The 13,361-nt window shown below is 42.6% G+C and overlaps 1 protein-coding gene across 1 annotated transcript in view; it reads left to right on the top strand.

Moving 5' to 3' along the window:
• Positions 1-13,361, top strand: part of LOC147306689 (uncharacterized) — a 40,691-nt gene that overhangs the window by 15,934 nt on the left and 11,396 nt on the right. The window contains exons 35-61 of the mRNA XM_086275888.1: positions 678-877; positions 976-1,088; positions 1,241-1,347; positions 1,460-1,636; positions 1,882-2,090; positions 2,188-2,282; positions 2,390-2,415; positions 2,592-2,613; positions 2,707-2,734; positions 2,843-2,927; positions 3,048-3,194; positions 3,282-3,493; positions 3,581-3,684; positions 3,774-3,892; positions 3,995-4,162; positions 4,379-4,578; positions 4,677-4,789; positions 4,936-5,042; positions 5,250-5,417; positions 5,634-5,833; positions 5,932-6,044; positions 6,197-6,303; positions 6,511-6,678; positions 6,895-7,094; positions 7,193-7,305; positions 7,452-7,558; positions 7,817-7,972. Coding sequence (XP_086132014.1) covers positions 678-877; positions 976-1,088; positions 1,241-1,347; positions 1,460-1,636; positions 1,882-2,090; positions 2,188-2,282; positions 2,390-2,415; positions 2,592-2,613; positions 2,707-2,734; positions 2,843-2,927; positions 3,048-3,194; positions 3,282-3,493; positions 3,581-3,684; positions 3,774-3,892; positions 3,995-4,162; positions 4,379-4,578; positions 4,677-4,789; positions 4,936-5,042; positions 5,250-5,417; positions 5,634-5,833; positions 5,932-6,044; positions 6,197-6,303; positions 6,511-6,678; positions 6,895-7,094; positions 7,193-7,305; positions 7,452-7,558; positions 7,817-7,972 — 3,564 coding nt within the window. The remainder of the gene's footprint in view (positions 1-677; positions 878-975; positions 1,089-1,240; positions 1,348-1,459; positions 1,637-1,881; positions 2,091-2,187; positions 2,283-2,389; positions 2,416-2,591; positions 2,614-2,706; positions 2,735-2,842; positions 2,928-3,047; positions 3,195-3,281; positions 3,494-3,580; positions 3,685-3,773; positions 3,893-3,994; positions 4,163-4,378; positions 4,579-4,676; positions 4,790-4,935; positions 5,043-5,249; positions 5,418-5,633; positions 5,834-5,931; positions 6,045-6,196; positions 6,304-6,510; positions 6,679-6,894; positions 7,095-7,192; positions 7,306-7,451; positions 7,559-7,816; positions 7,973-13,361) is intronic.

The following is a 13,361-nucleotide window of genomic DNA, read 5'->3' as shown; positions in this document are numbered from 1 at the left end:
GTGATGCCCAATGGGTTAAAGCAAATCTGGGTCCATTCGTCCAATATACATCATACTCTGACCTCAAAGACTTCAACATCTCTACGGTAAGCCCTACATTGCACTTCTAGTCCTCCCTTAAGAACAGGAACACAAAATTGTAGACTTAAGAAGACAAACACAGGAGTTTATTTTGCCATATCAAAAATACAAGAAAATCATAGAGCACACTTTCTTTGGTTGCAAACTCTAATCCTTTACCCACAGCATTGGTCATTACTGTTGTCTGATAATATGTTGATTCCCTGTTGTAGGCTGGATTGTTGTCAACGCTCAATCCCTCTGAGGTGGCACAGCTGCTACTGAGCTCTGGAGCCTCAAATAACACAGATTTTATTGATCTTGTGTTTAAACAACTTGAACAGGGCAACGCTCTAAAAAATGTGGATGAATTCCTGACACAGCTGACAGCCAATGGACAGGTAGGCTAGCCTCCTAAAAGGGTGAAGGAGGACAATGCGGATATTTGATTCTAGAAGTAAACACAGAATAAGACATCGGTCTCAACCGCTACATCCATTGTTGGCTATTGTATCTTAGAAAACAAATGGTTACAGCCTTTGTACCATGTTGTATGGGTGTACTTCCAACATGCAATCTCACCTTTGCTTATGTCTTTTTCCACTTTAATATGACAGACCCCACACTTCCAGCCTGTTGTGAGAGATCGGATCATGAATACGACCTTCATCATCATCAGTCCACATTTCTCCACTTTCACGACAAACGACTATGAACTTTGGTTCCATGTGAAACTGATTCCTATCCTTGCCAGTTTTACTCCAGAAATGCTCATAAACACAACCACAAACATCAGCTGCATGAATTACCAAGTCATGTGAGTAGTTTTCGTGGAGCAATCAAGATTTTGTTGCAAATGAAAATGACAATAGAGACAAAGAAGAGCATGAGAATGTTTTCTTTCAACTGTTGCAGTGTGAGTGGGTTGGCTTCAGTTATCCAGGAGATGCCACTGTACAGACGGCAAGAGATCACACATGGTCTGCTGGGCTACCTAAGAAATGCTGAAAATGCCATCAATGAGCCAGGTAGGGCAGACATAGGGTGCGTTATGTGCTTTCCAGTGTGAAATGTCTTGAAAAGCACTCAGACAAAAAACTTGCCCACATATTCTTTCATGTCTACCTGTCAAAAACCTTCCTAAATTTGGCACATCCTAACTTTTGTTTGTATGCCTTAGCTTGCAGGCAACAAAATGAGAGTGATGCCCAATGGGTTAAAGCAAATCTGGGTCCATTCGTCCAATATACATCATACTCTGACCTCAAAGACTTCAACATCTCTACGGTAAGCTTTACTCTTATTACTCTTCCTGTCTTTCTTGAGAATAGCAAAGCAAAATTCTGGAAATTATACAAAAGACATGCATTTCATGAATTCTACTTTTTTGTATCCATAGCTGGCAGTTCTGGACGTTCTTTCACCATCGCAAAAGGCTGATCTAATCCTAGATCCAAACAGTGGTGCTTTAAACGATGCACATGTTGTAAGGGAGGTGTTGACAAGCTTGACAGAGACCAGTGATTATGAGCAGCTCAACCAATTCTTCCAGGCTTTTGCAAACATCAACAAGCAGGTGAATTCTCATTGGTAACCTTACCTCAGCGCAAACATCAACAAATGTTAACAGTGTTCTTTCATAAACCTGCTCAAGTGTTTAACTGAAAATGATCCATTTCTGATATGCTTCATGCCTTGAGGCATCCCTGCTGTACAGAAGTACAAAGATTTAGTTTAGATAAGCTCCCCCTCATCTCCGCATTTCCACAAAGACTTCAGAACTTCCTCTCTGACCTTATTATGATCCCCTTCTCTTTTCAGAGAAATGTCACCCTCATCCAAAATCCAGATGTGCGAGACACCATTTTGAGCCTGACCTTGACAGCCCTTGCTCCTCAGCTTAAAGACTTTCAGCCAGAAGACTATCAACAGTGGTTCCAGGTTTATTTGGTTCCTGTGATGGCGAGCATCCTTCCTAGCAGCTTGCGGGTGATCCCCAGTAACATCACCTGTGAATCCTACCAGGCTGTGTAAGATATTTCTGATATCCACAGTTAGACATTTGGGTGTGCACAATGCCAAGCTGAGGCTCCTGACAAGTCACAATGAATTCTTTTCTTCCTTTAGATACGATGGTCTTGCGCAGAGTTTGGCAGCATTGCCACTGGACCTTTCACAGGGCGTGAGATCAAGCAAGCAGTACCTCCAGGACACATTCCCACGTATGTGGCAAATGGGCTTTCCTGACTAAACTTTTCCCAAAAGCCCAGTACCAGCACTGTAATGACTACTCCATTGATTTGTTTCCTTTCTTTTTCTTCTCAAACAGGCTGCTCAGTTCCAGCTTCCTTTGTGGTAAGATTAGTTTTTTGGGGGGTGGGTGGGTGGGTGTGGGGGGTGTCTTACATGGGTTATCCAATATTTGATCCAGGTTTGGCACACTAATTGGGCCAACTGTGACAAAGTCAAGGTATTTACACTTGAAGAAGATGTTTCCACTATACTAACACTCATATTTTCTTTGTCTTCAGTGCAAGGTGACCCCAGTTCATGGTAAGTCTGTCTAGAAGTACACATTTCAACTCTAAGGATATAAATGCATTCTGAAGGACTATTATCTGACACACAACCATTCTCTTTTCACAGTGAATCTCATTTGTAATGGAGTTGATGGGTGGGTGAAATGCCGTTTTGTTCAATGTTGATTCTGTCTAGGTAAAATTTGTTAACACAGTGTAATTAAGGGGACATTGGATTTCAATTTATTGTGTTTTTTCCACAGTTCAAAACTTGAGCAAATCCTGTCAGCTGGCAATTCCTCGGCAGCCCTGTGCAATTTCACCATCACAGAACATGCCTGTTCCTCTGTAAGATTCCTTTTTAAACTCCAAAAACAGAACATGGATTTTGCCTCATTATGGTCCTGAGACAAATCTCCATGAGCTCTGACAAAATGGCTGTATTCTTTGTCAATTTTCTTTTTCAAGGCTCCCTATCTCACATCCAGCAACTTGGTCACACTGCTGAACTGCACACTGAAAAGCCAAAACATATACCCAGTAGAAGTCTGGAAGCTTTTCTTCCAAAAAGCCTCTGCTGTACTGGACCAGGCCCTTGAGACATTTGCTAACATGGTAAGTACAAAATCACATTTTCACAATATTACCATTTCCCTGCGTGAAGTTTGGGTCCAGCTACAATTATTTTTCTGCCAATTCAAGGCCGTCAACAACACCTACCCGACCTCGTCAAATGTGCTCGAGGCTCTTGGAGAAGTGAGAATTGACAACTTCAGCCAGGCACAACTACAGAGTGAGGAGTTCATTACCAGCTGGTTCAAGACAAAGATCCGTCCGTTTCTGGCCGTTCCATCTTTCAACTTCCTATTTTGCCTTAGCTCCAAAAACTTCAGCTGCCAGACATACCAGACTGTGTAAGTAAATATGAGACATATAGCTCTGTTCTGCAAATGTGCAGTTGACTAGAAGTTTAGATGTTGAAAGCTTTCTCTCAAATGTAGCATTCAGGCATTTGGAAGCCAAAAGGCATCCATGGACAGAGACACACAGCAAGCAGTCTTCACTCACTTCATCAAACCGTTCTTGTCAAGAAATGACTCAACAGGTAAAAGGAGAAACTCAAGCTCACTTTGGTTTTTCCATGACAACATGTGGTATATTACCCTGTCAATAACTTTCTTGCTTTTTCTGCAGATCCTGGCTGTGTCTCATCTATCACGGGGAGCCAAGCGTGGCTAAAGGCAAACCTTGGCGACTTCTCTGATTTTGCAACTGTGCAGGACTTGGAAGCCTTCAATCCTAATTTGTCCGCTGTGAGTGCCAACTGCAGATGTACATCTTCCTGTAAACGGAATTCTTTTACCCAGAACATTTCCATGACTGCTGTCTGATATTATGCTGGTTCTCTTTTGTAGGCTGAATTGTTGTCAGTCCTCAGTCCTTCTCAGGTGGCACAGCTGGTACTGAGTTTGGGAGCCTCCAATAACACAGATTTGATTGATCGTGTGTTTGAGCGACTGCAAGAGGGCAACGCTCTAGAAAATGTGGATGGATTCCTCACACAACTGACAGCCAATGGACAGGTATGCTAGGCTTCTAAAAGGGTGAAGGAGGACAATCCTGGTGTTTTATTCCAGCAGGATAAGACAGAATAAGACATTTGCTAAACCGCTACACAACTCTTCAAGGAGTCTATCATAGAGAAGACTTGTTTGCAACCTTTGTGACATGTTGTATGAGTACATTTACAACATGCAGTCTCTGTATTGCTTAGCTTCTTTTCCACCTCAATTTCACAGATGCCAATTTTCCAGCCTGTTGTGAGAGATCGGATCATGAATGCGACCTTCATCGTCATCAGTCCACATTTCTCCACTTTCACGACAAACGACTATGAACTTTGGTTCCATGTGAAACTGATTCCTATCCTTGCCAGTTTTACTCCAGAAATGCTCATAAACACAACCACAAACATCAGCTGCATGAACTACCAAGTCATGTGAGTAGTTTTCTTGGAGCAATCAAGATTTTGTTGCAAATGAAAATGACAATAGAGACAAAGAAGAGCATGAGAATGTTTTCTTTCAACTGTTGCAGTGTGAGTGGGTTGGCTTCAGTTATCCAGGAGATGCCACTGTACAGACGGCAAGAGATCACACATGGTCTTCTGGGCTACCTAAGAAATGCTGAAAATGCCATCAATGAGCCAGGTAGAGCAGACATAGGGTGCATTATGTGCTTTCCAGTGTGAAATGTCTTGAAAAGCACTCACACAAAAAACTTAAATTCTTTCATGTCTACCAGTCACAAACCTTGCTAAATTGAGCACATCCTAACTTTTGTCTGCATGCCTTAGCTTGCAGGCAACAAAATGAGAGTGATGCCCAATGGGTTAAAGCAAATCTGGGTCCATTCGTCCAATATACATCATACTCTGACCTCAAAGACTTCAACATCTCTACGGTAAGCCCTACATTGCACTTCTAGTCCTCCCTTAAGAACAGGAAAACAAAATTGTAGACTTAAGAAAACAAACACAGGAGTTTATTTTGCCATATCAAAAATACAAGCAAATCATAGAGCACACTTTCTTTGGTTGCAAACTCTATTCATTTACCCATAGCATTGGTCATTACTGCTGTCTGATATTATGTTGATTCCCTGTTGTAGGCTGGATTGTTGTCAACGCTCAATCCCTCTGAGGTGGCACAGCTGCTACTGAGCTCTGGAGCCTCAAATAACACAGATTTTATTGATCTTGTGTTTAAACAACTTGAACAGGGCAACGCTCTAAAAAATGTGGATGAATTCCTGACACAGCTGACAGCCAATGGACAGGTAGGCTAGCCTCCTAAAAGGGTGAAGGAGGACAATGCGGATATTTGATTCTAGAAGTAAACACAGAATAAGACATCGGTCTCAACCGCTACATCCATTGTTGGCTATTGTATCTTAGAAAACAAATGGTTACAGCCTTTGTACCATGTTGTATGGGTGTACTTCCAACATGCAATCTCACCTCTGCTTATGTCTTTTTCCACTTTAATATGACAGACCCCACACTTCCAGCCTGTTGTGAGAGATCGGATCATGAATGCGACCTTCATCGTCATCAGTCCACATTTCTCCACTTTCACGACAAACGACTATGAACTTTGGTTCCATGTGAAACTGATTCCTATCCTTGCCAGTTTTACTCCAGAAATGCTCATAAACACAACCACAAACATCAGCTGCATGAACTACCAAGTCATGTGAGTAGTTTTCTTGGAGCAATCAAGATTTTGTTGCAAATGAAAATGACAATAGAGACAAAGAAGAGCATGAGAATGTTTTCTTTCAACTGTTGCAGTGTGAGTGGGTTGGCTTCAGTTATCCAGGAGATGCCACTGTACAGACGGCAAGAGATCACACATGGTCTGCTGGGCTACCTAAGAAATGCTGAAAATGCCATCAATGAGCCAGGTAGGGCAGACATAGGGTGCATTATGTGCTTTCCAGTGTGAAATGTCTTGAAAAGCACTCAGACAAAAAACTTGCCCACGAATTCTTTCATGTCTACCTGTCAAAAACCTTCCTAAATTTGGCACATCCTAACTTTTGTCTGCATGCCTTAGCTTGCAGGCAACAAAATGAGAGTGATGCCCAATGGGTTAAAGCAAATCTGGGTCCATTCGTCCAATATACATCATACTCTGACCTCAAAGACTTCAACATCTCTACGGTAAGCCCTACATTGCACTTCTAGTCCTCCCTTAAGAACAGGAAAACAAAATTGTAGACTTAAGAAGACAAACACAGGAGTTTATTTTGCCATATCAAAAATACAAGAAAATCATAGAGCACACTTTCTTTGGTTGCAAACTCTAATCCTTTACCCACAGCATTGGTCATTACTGTTGTCTGATAATATGTTGATTCCCTGTTGTAGGCTGGATTGTTGTCAACGCTCAATCCCTCTGAGGTGGCACAGCTGCTACTGAGCTCTGGAGCCTCAAATAACACAGATTTTATTGATCTTGTGTTTGAAAAACTTGAAGAGGGCAATGTTCTAAAAAATGTGGATGAATTCCTGACACAGCTGACAGCCAATGGACAGGTAGGCTAGCCTCCTAAAAGGGTGAAGGAGGACAATGCGGATATTTGATTCTAGAAGTAAACACAGAATAAGACATCGGTCTCAACCGCTACATCCATTGTTGGCTATTGTATCTTAGAAAACAAATGGTTACAGCCTTTGTACCATGTTGTATGGGTGTACTTCCAACATGCAATCTCACCTTTGCTTATGTCTTTTTCCACTTTAATATGACAGACCCCACACTTCCAGCCTGTTGTGAGAGATCGGATCATGAATACGACCTTCATCATCATCAGTCCACATTTCTCCACTTTCACGACAAACGACTATGAACTTTGGTTCCATGTGAAACTGATTCCTATCCTTGCCAGTTTTACTCCAGAAATGCTCATAAACACAACCACAAACATCAGCTGCATGAATTACCAAGTCATGTGAGTAGTTTTCGTGGAGCAATCAAGATTTTGTTGCAAATGAAAATGACAATAGAGACAAAGAAGAGCATGAGAATGTTTTCTTTCAACTGTTGCAGTGTGAGTGGGTTGGCTTCAGTTATCCAGGAGATGCCACTGTACAGACGGCAAGAGATCACACATGGTCTGCTGGGCTATCTAAGAAATGCTGAAAATGCCATCAATGAGCCAGGTAGGGCAGACATAGGGTGCGTTATGTGCTTTCCAGAGTGAAATGTCTTGAAAAGCACTCAGACAAAAAACTTAAATTCTTTCATCTCTACCAGTCAAAAACCTTGCTAAATTGAGCACATCCTAACTTTTGTCTGCATGCCTTAGCTTGCAGGCAACAAAATGAGAGTGATGCCCAATGGGTTAAAGCAAATCTGGGTCTATTTGTCCAATATACATCATACTCTGACCTCAAAGACTTCAACATCTCCATGGTAAGCCATAAATTTTAGTTCTTGTCCTCCCTGAGAACAGTAAAACAACATTCTAGAATATTTTACGTCCAAAAAAATGTTTTGGGTGTGCAGCAATAATAGAGTGGGGTTACCCCCTATGATGAATTAACCTTAGAGGGTTAAAGGTAAATAAGTGAAAAACATATAGTGTCCCTCACAGTGAATTGAAGAAAACAAATGTAGGCATATGCCAACTTGTTTTTGTTTTCTTACTGAATTGCTGGTTGTATCTTCCAGGTGAATATAGCAGATCTGCTCACTTTTAGTCAGGTGGTCAACCTTGCAGCAACTCCTTCCCAGCTAAAGAGCAAGGAAGATGTTATGAACGTCATGGCAGTCATCAATCCTTTTGACTTTGGCGCTTTCTTTGATGAAGTCTCACCAGCTATTAAGGTAATCATCATAGTTTTCTTAGTTTTATGAATAAAGCTGGGGAATTTCCCCCAGGAAATAAACTACACTAAACTCAATAGAAAAGCTGCATTTTTTCAGGTTAATGCTGAAATTGTATAGAAACTGAAAATTAAAAACTGCCAGTGACATGACTATTGCTGTATAGTCATGCTGAAAGGTATACTTACTTACTATAAAGATTGACATACCATGTGACTTTCGCGCATTGCATGCCGGGTACTCGTGGCAAAACAATCAAAGCAATGCATCAAACGTAAGCATTTGCAACACCGCAAAACGTTCATTCTCCGGTTCCAATACCTTCTTGCTTTTTCTTTGCCCCCCAAAAAAGTTATGTACAAAACGAAGGAGAACAATGCCGGTCCGTACAAAGACAGACTTGATAAAAAGTCAAAGAAAAGATACGAGGAAAAAATCAAAGGAGTGAAAGGGTAAGACCCTTACGAGCACACAGAATGGACAAAATACGTTAGCGTGCTGCCCAACCTTCACCACGATCATATATATAATTATACGGTTCTTGGAGTGAGTGCATACACTCATGAAGTTTAGTAACAGGTACAGTTTACCGACGGATGGGTACAGGACCTTGAAATGCACCGTGTAGAACGAAAGACCATCGTACATATCATAAGTTTACCAGTCTCACAAATCGTCTTCATAAATACACATTCGTTAAACGTTTATTAATAGGACCTTTAAGCTCATTAGTAATTAATTAGTATTGGAAATAATTTCTGGTTCGCATTACAGAAATGTAGCAGTGACAATAATATTGTATGCTGTAATCGTACTGGGCAATTAGTGATACAAAAAAACCTTTTTTACCCTGTGAATAAAAGTATATGTTTTTGTCAATGTACCATGGTAATAACAAGCGAAACACAATATTGTGTCAGGACAATTCACTATTTATGCACAATAAACAAAGGAGCATAGCGCGACAATTTCTGTTTAGCACCAGACTTGCTTGTAACCTATATCACGAATGATGTTATGAAAAATGACGTATTAACTACAACAAAACACTTACCTTTGTGGAAATGCTTGGAGCAGACTAACATGTGAGCTGGAGTGTTCTGGGACGTTATATTTGGTCTTCGAATGGCTGCAATCCAGGCCATACGTTGGCTCTTTGTTACTTCGGAAACATGGCTTGAACAATTTCTCTTCAACGACATAATCCGATAACAACCGATCTCTTTACCCGTCGGCTTCCCGTGGCTGTCATGCGACCGGCTATTGCAGTTAATAATACAACAGCTTCTTGCAATTTTTTGTGTTTCTTTTTATCGCTGTGTAATGTAATTTCAATTGAAAGCCTGCGTGCGCTAGTACCTCTTGCCACGAGTTCCCAGAATCCTTTGCGGTTTTACCCCTGAATGACGCCACATTTTCAATCTCTATACTGCTGTGACACTTTGTTACTGCATTATTACTGGAAGTAATTTCAAACCATTAGCTTTTTTAATGGACACTTGCTTTTAATAGTGGCTAGCAAACGCCTACTATTAAAACAGTTAGCTTACCTATACATGGTAACATAAATGACTTAAAGGTAACACAAGGTAAGTGTTTTTGGGGACAGAATAAAGTGACGGAACAGTTGTGGAACTGACAATAGTCGTGTCCATATTCATGGGCTGCATCCTCCTGAGGACCCGGCGTTCGCGGTCTACGTGGGCCAGGTCCTCAGAAGGTCGGGTAGGCCGGAAGTAAACAGCTGTGAAATTGGACGGTCTAGCCTTCTGATTAGCGTCACCGCTGTCTCGGTGGAGTTTAATAAACTTGGCCATCTGCTCCTTGCTATCTAAAATATAACAGGACACTGGTGTAAATTCTCGACCATCTCACACTTCTGTTTAGTCAGTTTTCTGTTTGACGTTTATTCAGCTGTGTGAAAACTAAGGAGGAACCCACCCGGGGGATTAATAAAGTTTTATTTTATCTAATCTAATCTAATAACTTTAATCTCAGCCAAACCGATTGACTCACGAACAAATAAAACACTGAAAAAAGCCAAACAATAAAATTTTTAGGTTGTCTAAGTGACTTATATATTACGTTTAACCTGAGTAGCGAAAGTCTGCAGTGATCTGAAAATGATGTGCCGGGAGTTGTGCCGTTCTCAGCGGCTTCAGTGACCCTCGAGCTCTCGGCTAGCTATCGAGCTGGTGGGTAACAGACGTCTCTAAAAACATCAAAGCACTTTTGCAAATATGCGATATCTTGATAAATCGAGCAGATATTTGAAGTTTACACACCCACATTCTCGCCTGAAAATATGTTAAAAGTTTATTTTGTGACCCATAAAGATTAATAGGAGTAATTTTAAAACTTAGTAGCGGCCGCCATTGCCGGAAACTGGAGTTTGGCTGGGCCACGCTATGAATTCTGGGATATGGTGGGCCACGAAGGAAACACCCGACCCATCCGTCAAATTCGGGGAAAAGGAGGTCACACTTGTTGGCTGCATTCGGAGGATTCTACGAATTTGGACAGCCTTCGGTGCGTCGCTGTGTCGTAATCGGTCTACAAATGCGTCCTCAGGAGGATGCAGCCCATGAATTTGGACACGACCAATCTAAGCAGAAACAGCTAATATCAAATATGTATCTGCAGTAGTGATGGTAAATTCGATTCTTTTTACTGAATCGAGTTTGAATGAGTTACTCACCAAAGTGAATCGAGTTTTTTGAGTCATTGAGTCACTGAGTCAGTTGACCAGAGAGTGCAAAATCAGAATCAGAATCAGAATACTTTATTGATCCCTGGGGGAAATTATTTTTTGTTACAGTGCTCCATTTTAAACCAACATTAATACAAGACAGACAATACGCTAACTAAGAATAGTACAATATATACATATATATACATACATACATACATAAGTCACTTATAAATAAATAGTTGGAAAAGAAACATGTGTAGCTGTAGCAGCAAACAGTGTGTTAAGTGGATGCGTTGTACAGGGAGATGGCCACAGGCAGGAATGATTTCCTGTGTCGTTCAGTGGTGCTTTTCGGTAATCTCAGTCTCTCACTGAACGAGCTCCTGTGACTGACCAACATGTCATGGAGTGGGTGGGAGGTGTTATCCAACATTGTCTTTATCTTGGACAGCATCCGCCTCTCCGACACCACCTTGAGGGAGTCCAGCTCCATCCCCACAACATTGCTGGCCTTACGGATCAGTTTATTAAGTCTGTTGGCATCTGCGACCCTCAGCCTGCTCCCCCAGCATGCAACAGCATAGAGGATCGCACTGGCCACAACAGACTCATAGAAAATCCTCAGCATTTTCTGGCAGATGTTGAAGGACCTCAGTCGCCTCAAAAAATAGAGACGACTCTGGCCCTTCCTGTAAAGTGCTGTGGTGTTTTTAGCCCAGTCCAGTTTATTGTCAATGTGTACTCCAAGGTATTTATAGTCCTCCACAATGTCAACACTGACCCCCTGGATTGAAACAGGGGTCAAGTGTTTCCTGGTCTTCCTGAAGTCCACGATCAGTTCCTTGGTCTTTGCCACGTTGAGCTGCAGATGATTCTGCTCACACCACGTGACAAAGGAGTCGACCACAGCCCGGTACTCTGTCTCATCATCCCTGCTGATGCATCCAACCACCGCAGAGTCATCAGAAAACTTCTGAAGATGGCAGGTCTCTGTGCAGTGGCTGAAGTCTGTGGTGTAGAGGGTGAAGAGGAAGGGGGAGAGGACAGTCCCCTGTGGTGCCCCTGTGTTGCTAATCACCTTGTCAGACACACACTGTGGGAGACGTACATATTGTGTCTTCCTGTCAGGTAATCAACAATCCAGGACACCAGAGAATCATCCACCTGCATCGCTGCTAACTTATCACCCAGGAGGGTCGGCCTGATGGTGTTGAAAGCACTGGAAAAGTCAAAAAACATGACCCTCACAGTGCTCGCCGGCTGGTCCAGATGGGTGTAGACACGATTGAGCAGGTAGATGATGGCGTCCTCTGTTCCGAGACGAGGCTGATAAGCGAACTGAAGGGGATCCAGATGTGGTCTTACTATGGGTCGCAGCTGGTCCAGGATGAGCCTTTCCAGGGTCTTCATGATGTGGGAGGTCAGTGCCACGGGCCTGTAATCCTGGGGGCCACTGGGACGAGGCGTCTTTGGTACAGGGACGAGGCATGATGTCTTCCACATCACCGGGACCCTCTGCAGACTCAGACTCAGCATAAACAGTTTATGAAAGACTCCACACAGCTGGGGGGCACAGGTCTTGAGGACAAGGAGACTCACTCCGTCTGGTCCAGCAGACTTGCCTGAGTGAAGTCTCCTCATTTGCATCTCAACCTGGTATTGAGTGAAGGTGATGGGTGGGGGAGGGGTGTCAGGAATCTCACAGGAGGCAACATGTGAAGAGAGAGGCTGGCACAGTGGTGTGGCTCTGGATTCCAGGCTGACTGCAGGTGAGGTTGTGGGGGTGGGAGCAGACACTGTGGTGTCGAATCTATTGAAAAACAGATTCAACTCGTCGGCTCTATTCTCACCTCCCTCAGCTCCCCTGCTGTTGGTTGGCCTGAATCCAGTGATGGTCTTCATGCCCCTCCACATCTCTCTCATGCTGTTCTGCTGGAGTTTCCACTCCAGCTTCCTCCTGTAATTGTCCTTAGCCTCTCTGATCTTGTCCTTTAGTAACACCTGGATCTTCCTCACCTCCTCTTTGTTGCCCCCTCTGAAAGCCCTCTTCTTGTTGTTGAGGAGGGCTTTGATGTCCTTAGTCACCCACGGCTTGTTATTTGGGTAACAATGAACAGTCTGAGCTGGAACAATGGAGTCGGTGCAGAAAGTTATGTAGCCTGTGATACACTCAGTAAGCCCATTGATGTCCTCGGCGTGAGGCTCACAGAGTGTTTCCCAGTCGGTCACCTCGAAACAGCCCTGTACATTAAAACATGTACATTTTCACTCAAACTTAATTTGTTTCTCTTTTCATGTAAATCCTACTGCTAAGATGAGTGATTGAAAAAGAAAAACAACTATTTTTATAGAGCAAAAAAAAGATATCTAAAGGGAACATTTATTTTATTCATTTTTATTTTATTTTATTAGTATTTTCCTCAAATGTGTCAAATATATATTTTCTCATCTAAATGTCCTCTGAGCTGTGTGCCAGGGGGCGGTAATGCTCCATAACATTGGTTGCCAACCAAGAAGAAGAAGCTGTGAGCCAGGAGGGAGGGGGTGAGTGAGTGAGTGATTCGTTCATGCTAAGATTCAGCACAGGAGGGAGAGGGTGAGTGAGTCCTGAGTGATTCGTTCATGCTACGATTCAGCGCAGGAAGGGAGGGGGTGAGTAACTCAAATGTGCTGTTAGCATGTTAGCAGAGCGATGCT

The sequence above is a fragment of the Aulonocara sp. 'chitande type north' Nkhata Bay genome, linkage group LG19, assembly GCF_057382095.1.
Source record: "Aulonocara sp. 'chitande type north' Nkhata Bay isolate Kocher_YH1m ecotype deep benthic linkage group LG19, A_spYH_male_GT1.1, whole genome shotgun sequence".
NCBI classification, from domain to species: Eukaryota; Metazoa; Chordata; class Actinopteri; order Cichliformes; family Cichlidae; genus Aulonocara; species Aulonocara sp. 'chitande type north' Nkhata Bay.
Note: the sequence above shows the minus strand (reverse complement) of the source record. Positions and strands in the feature narration are given on the sequence as shown.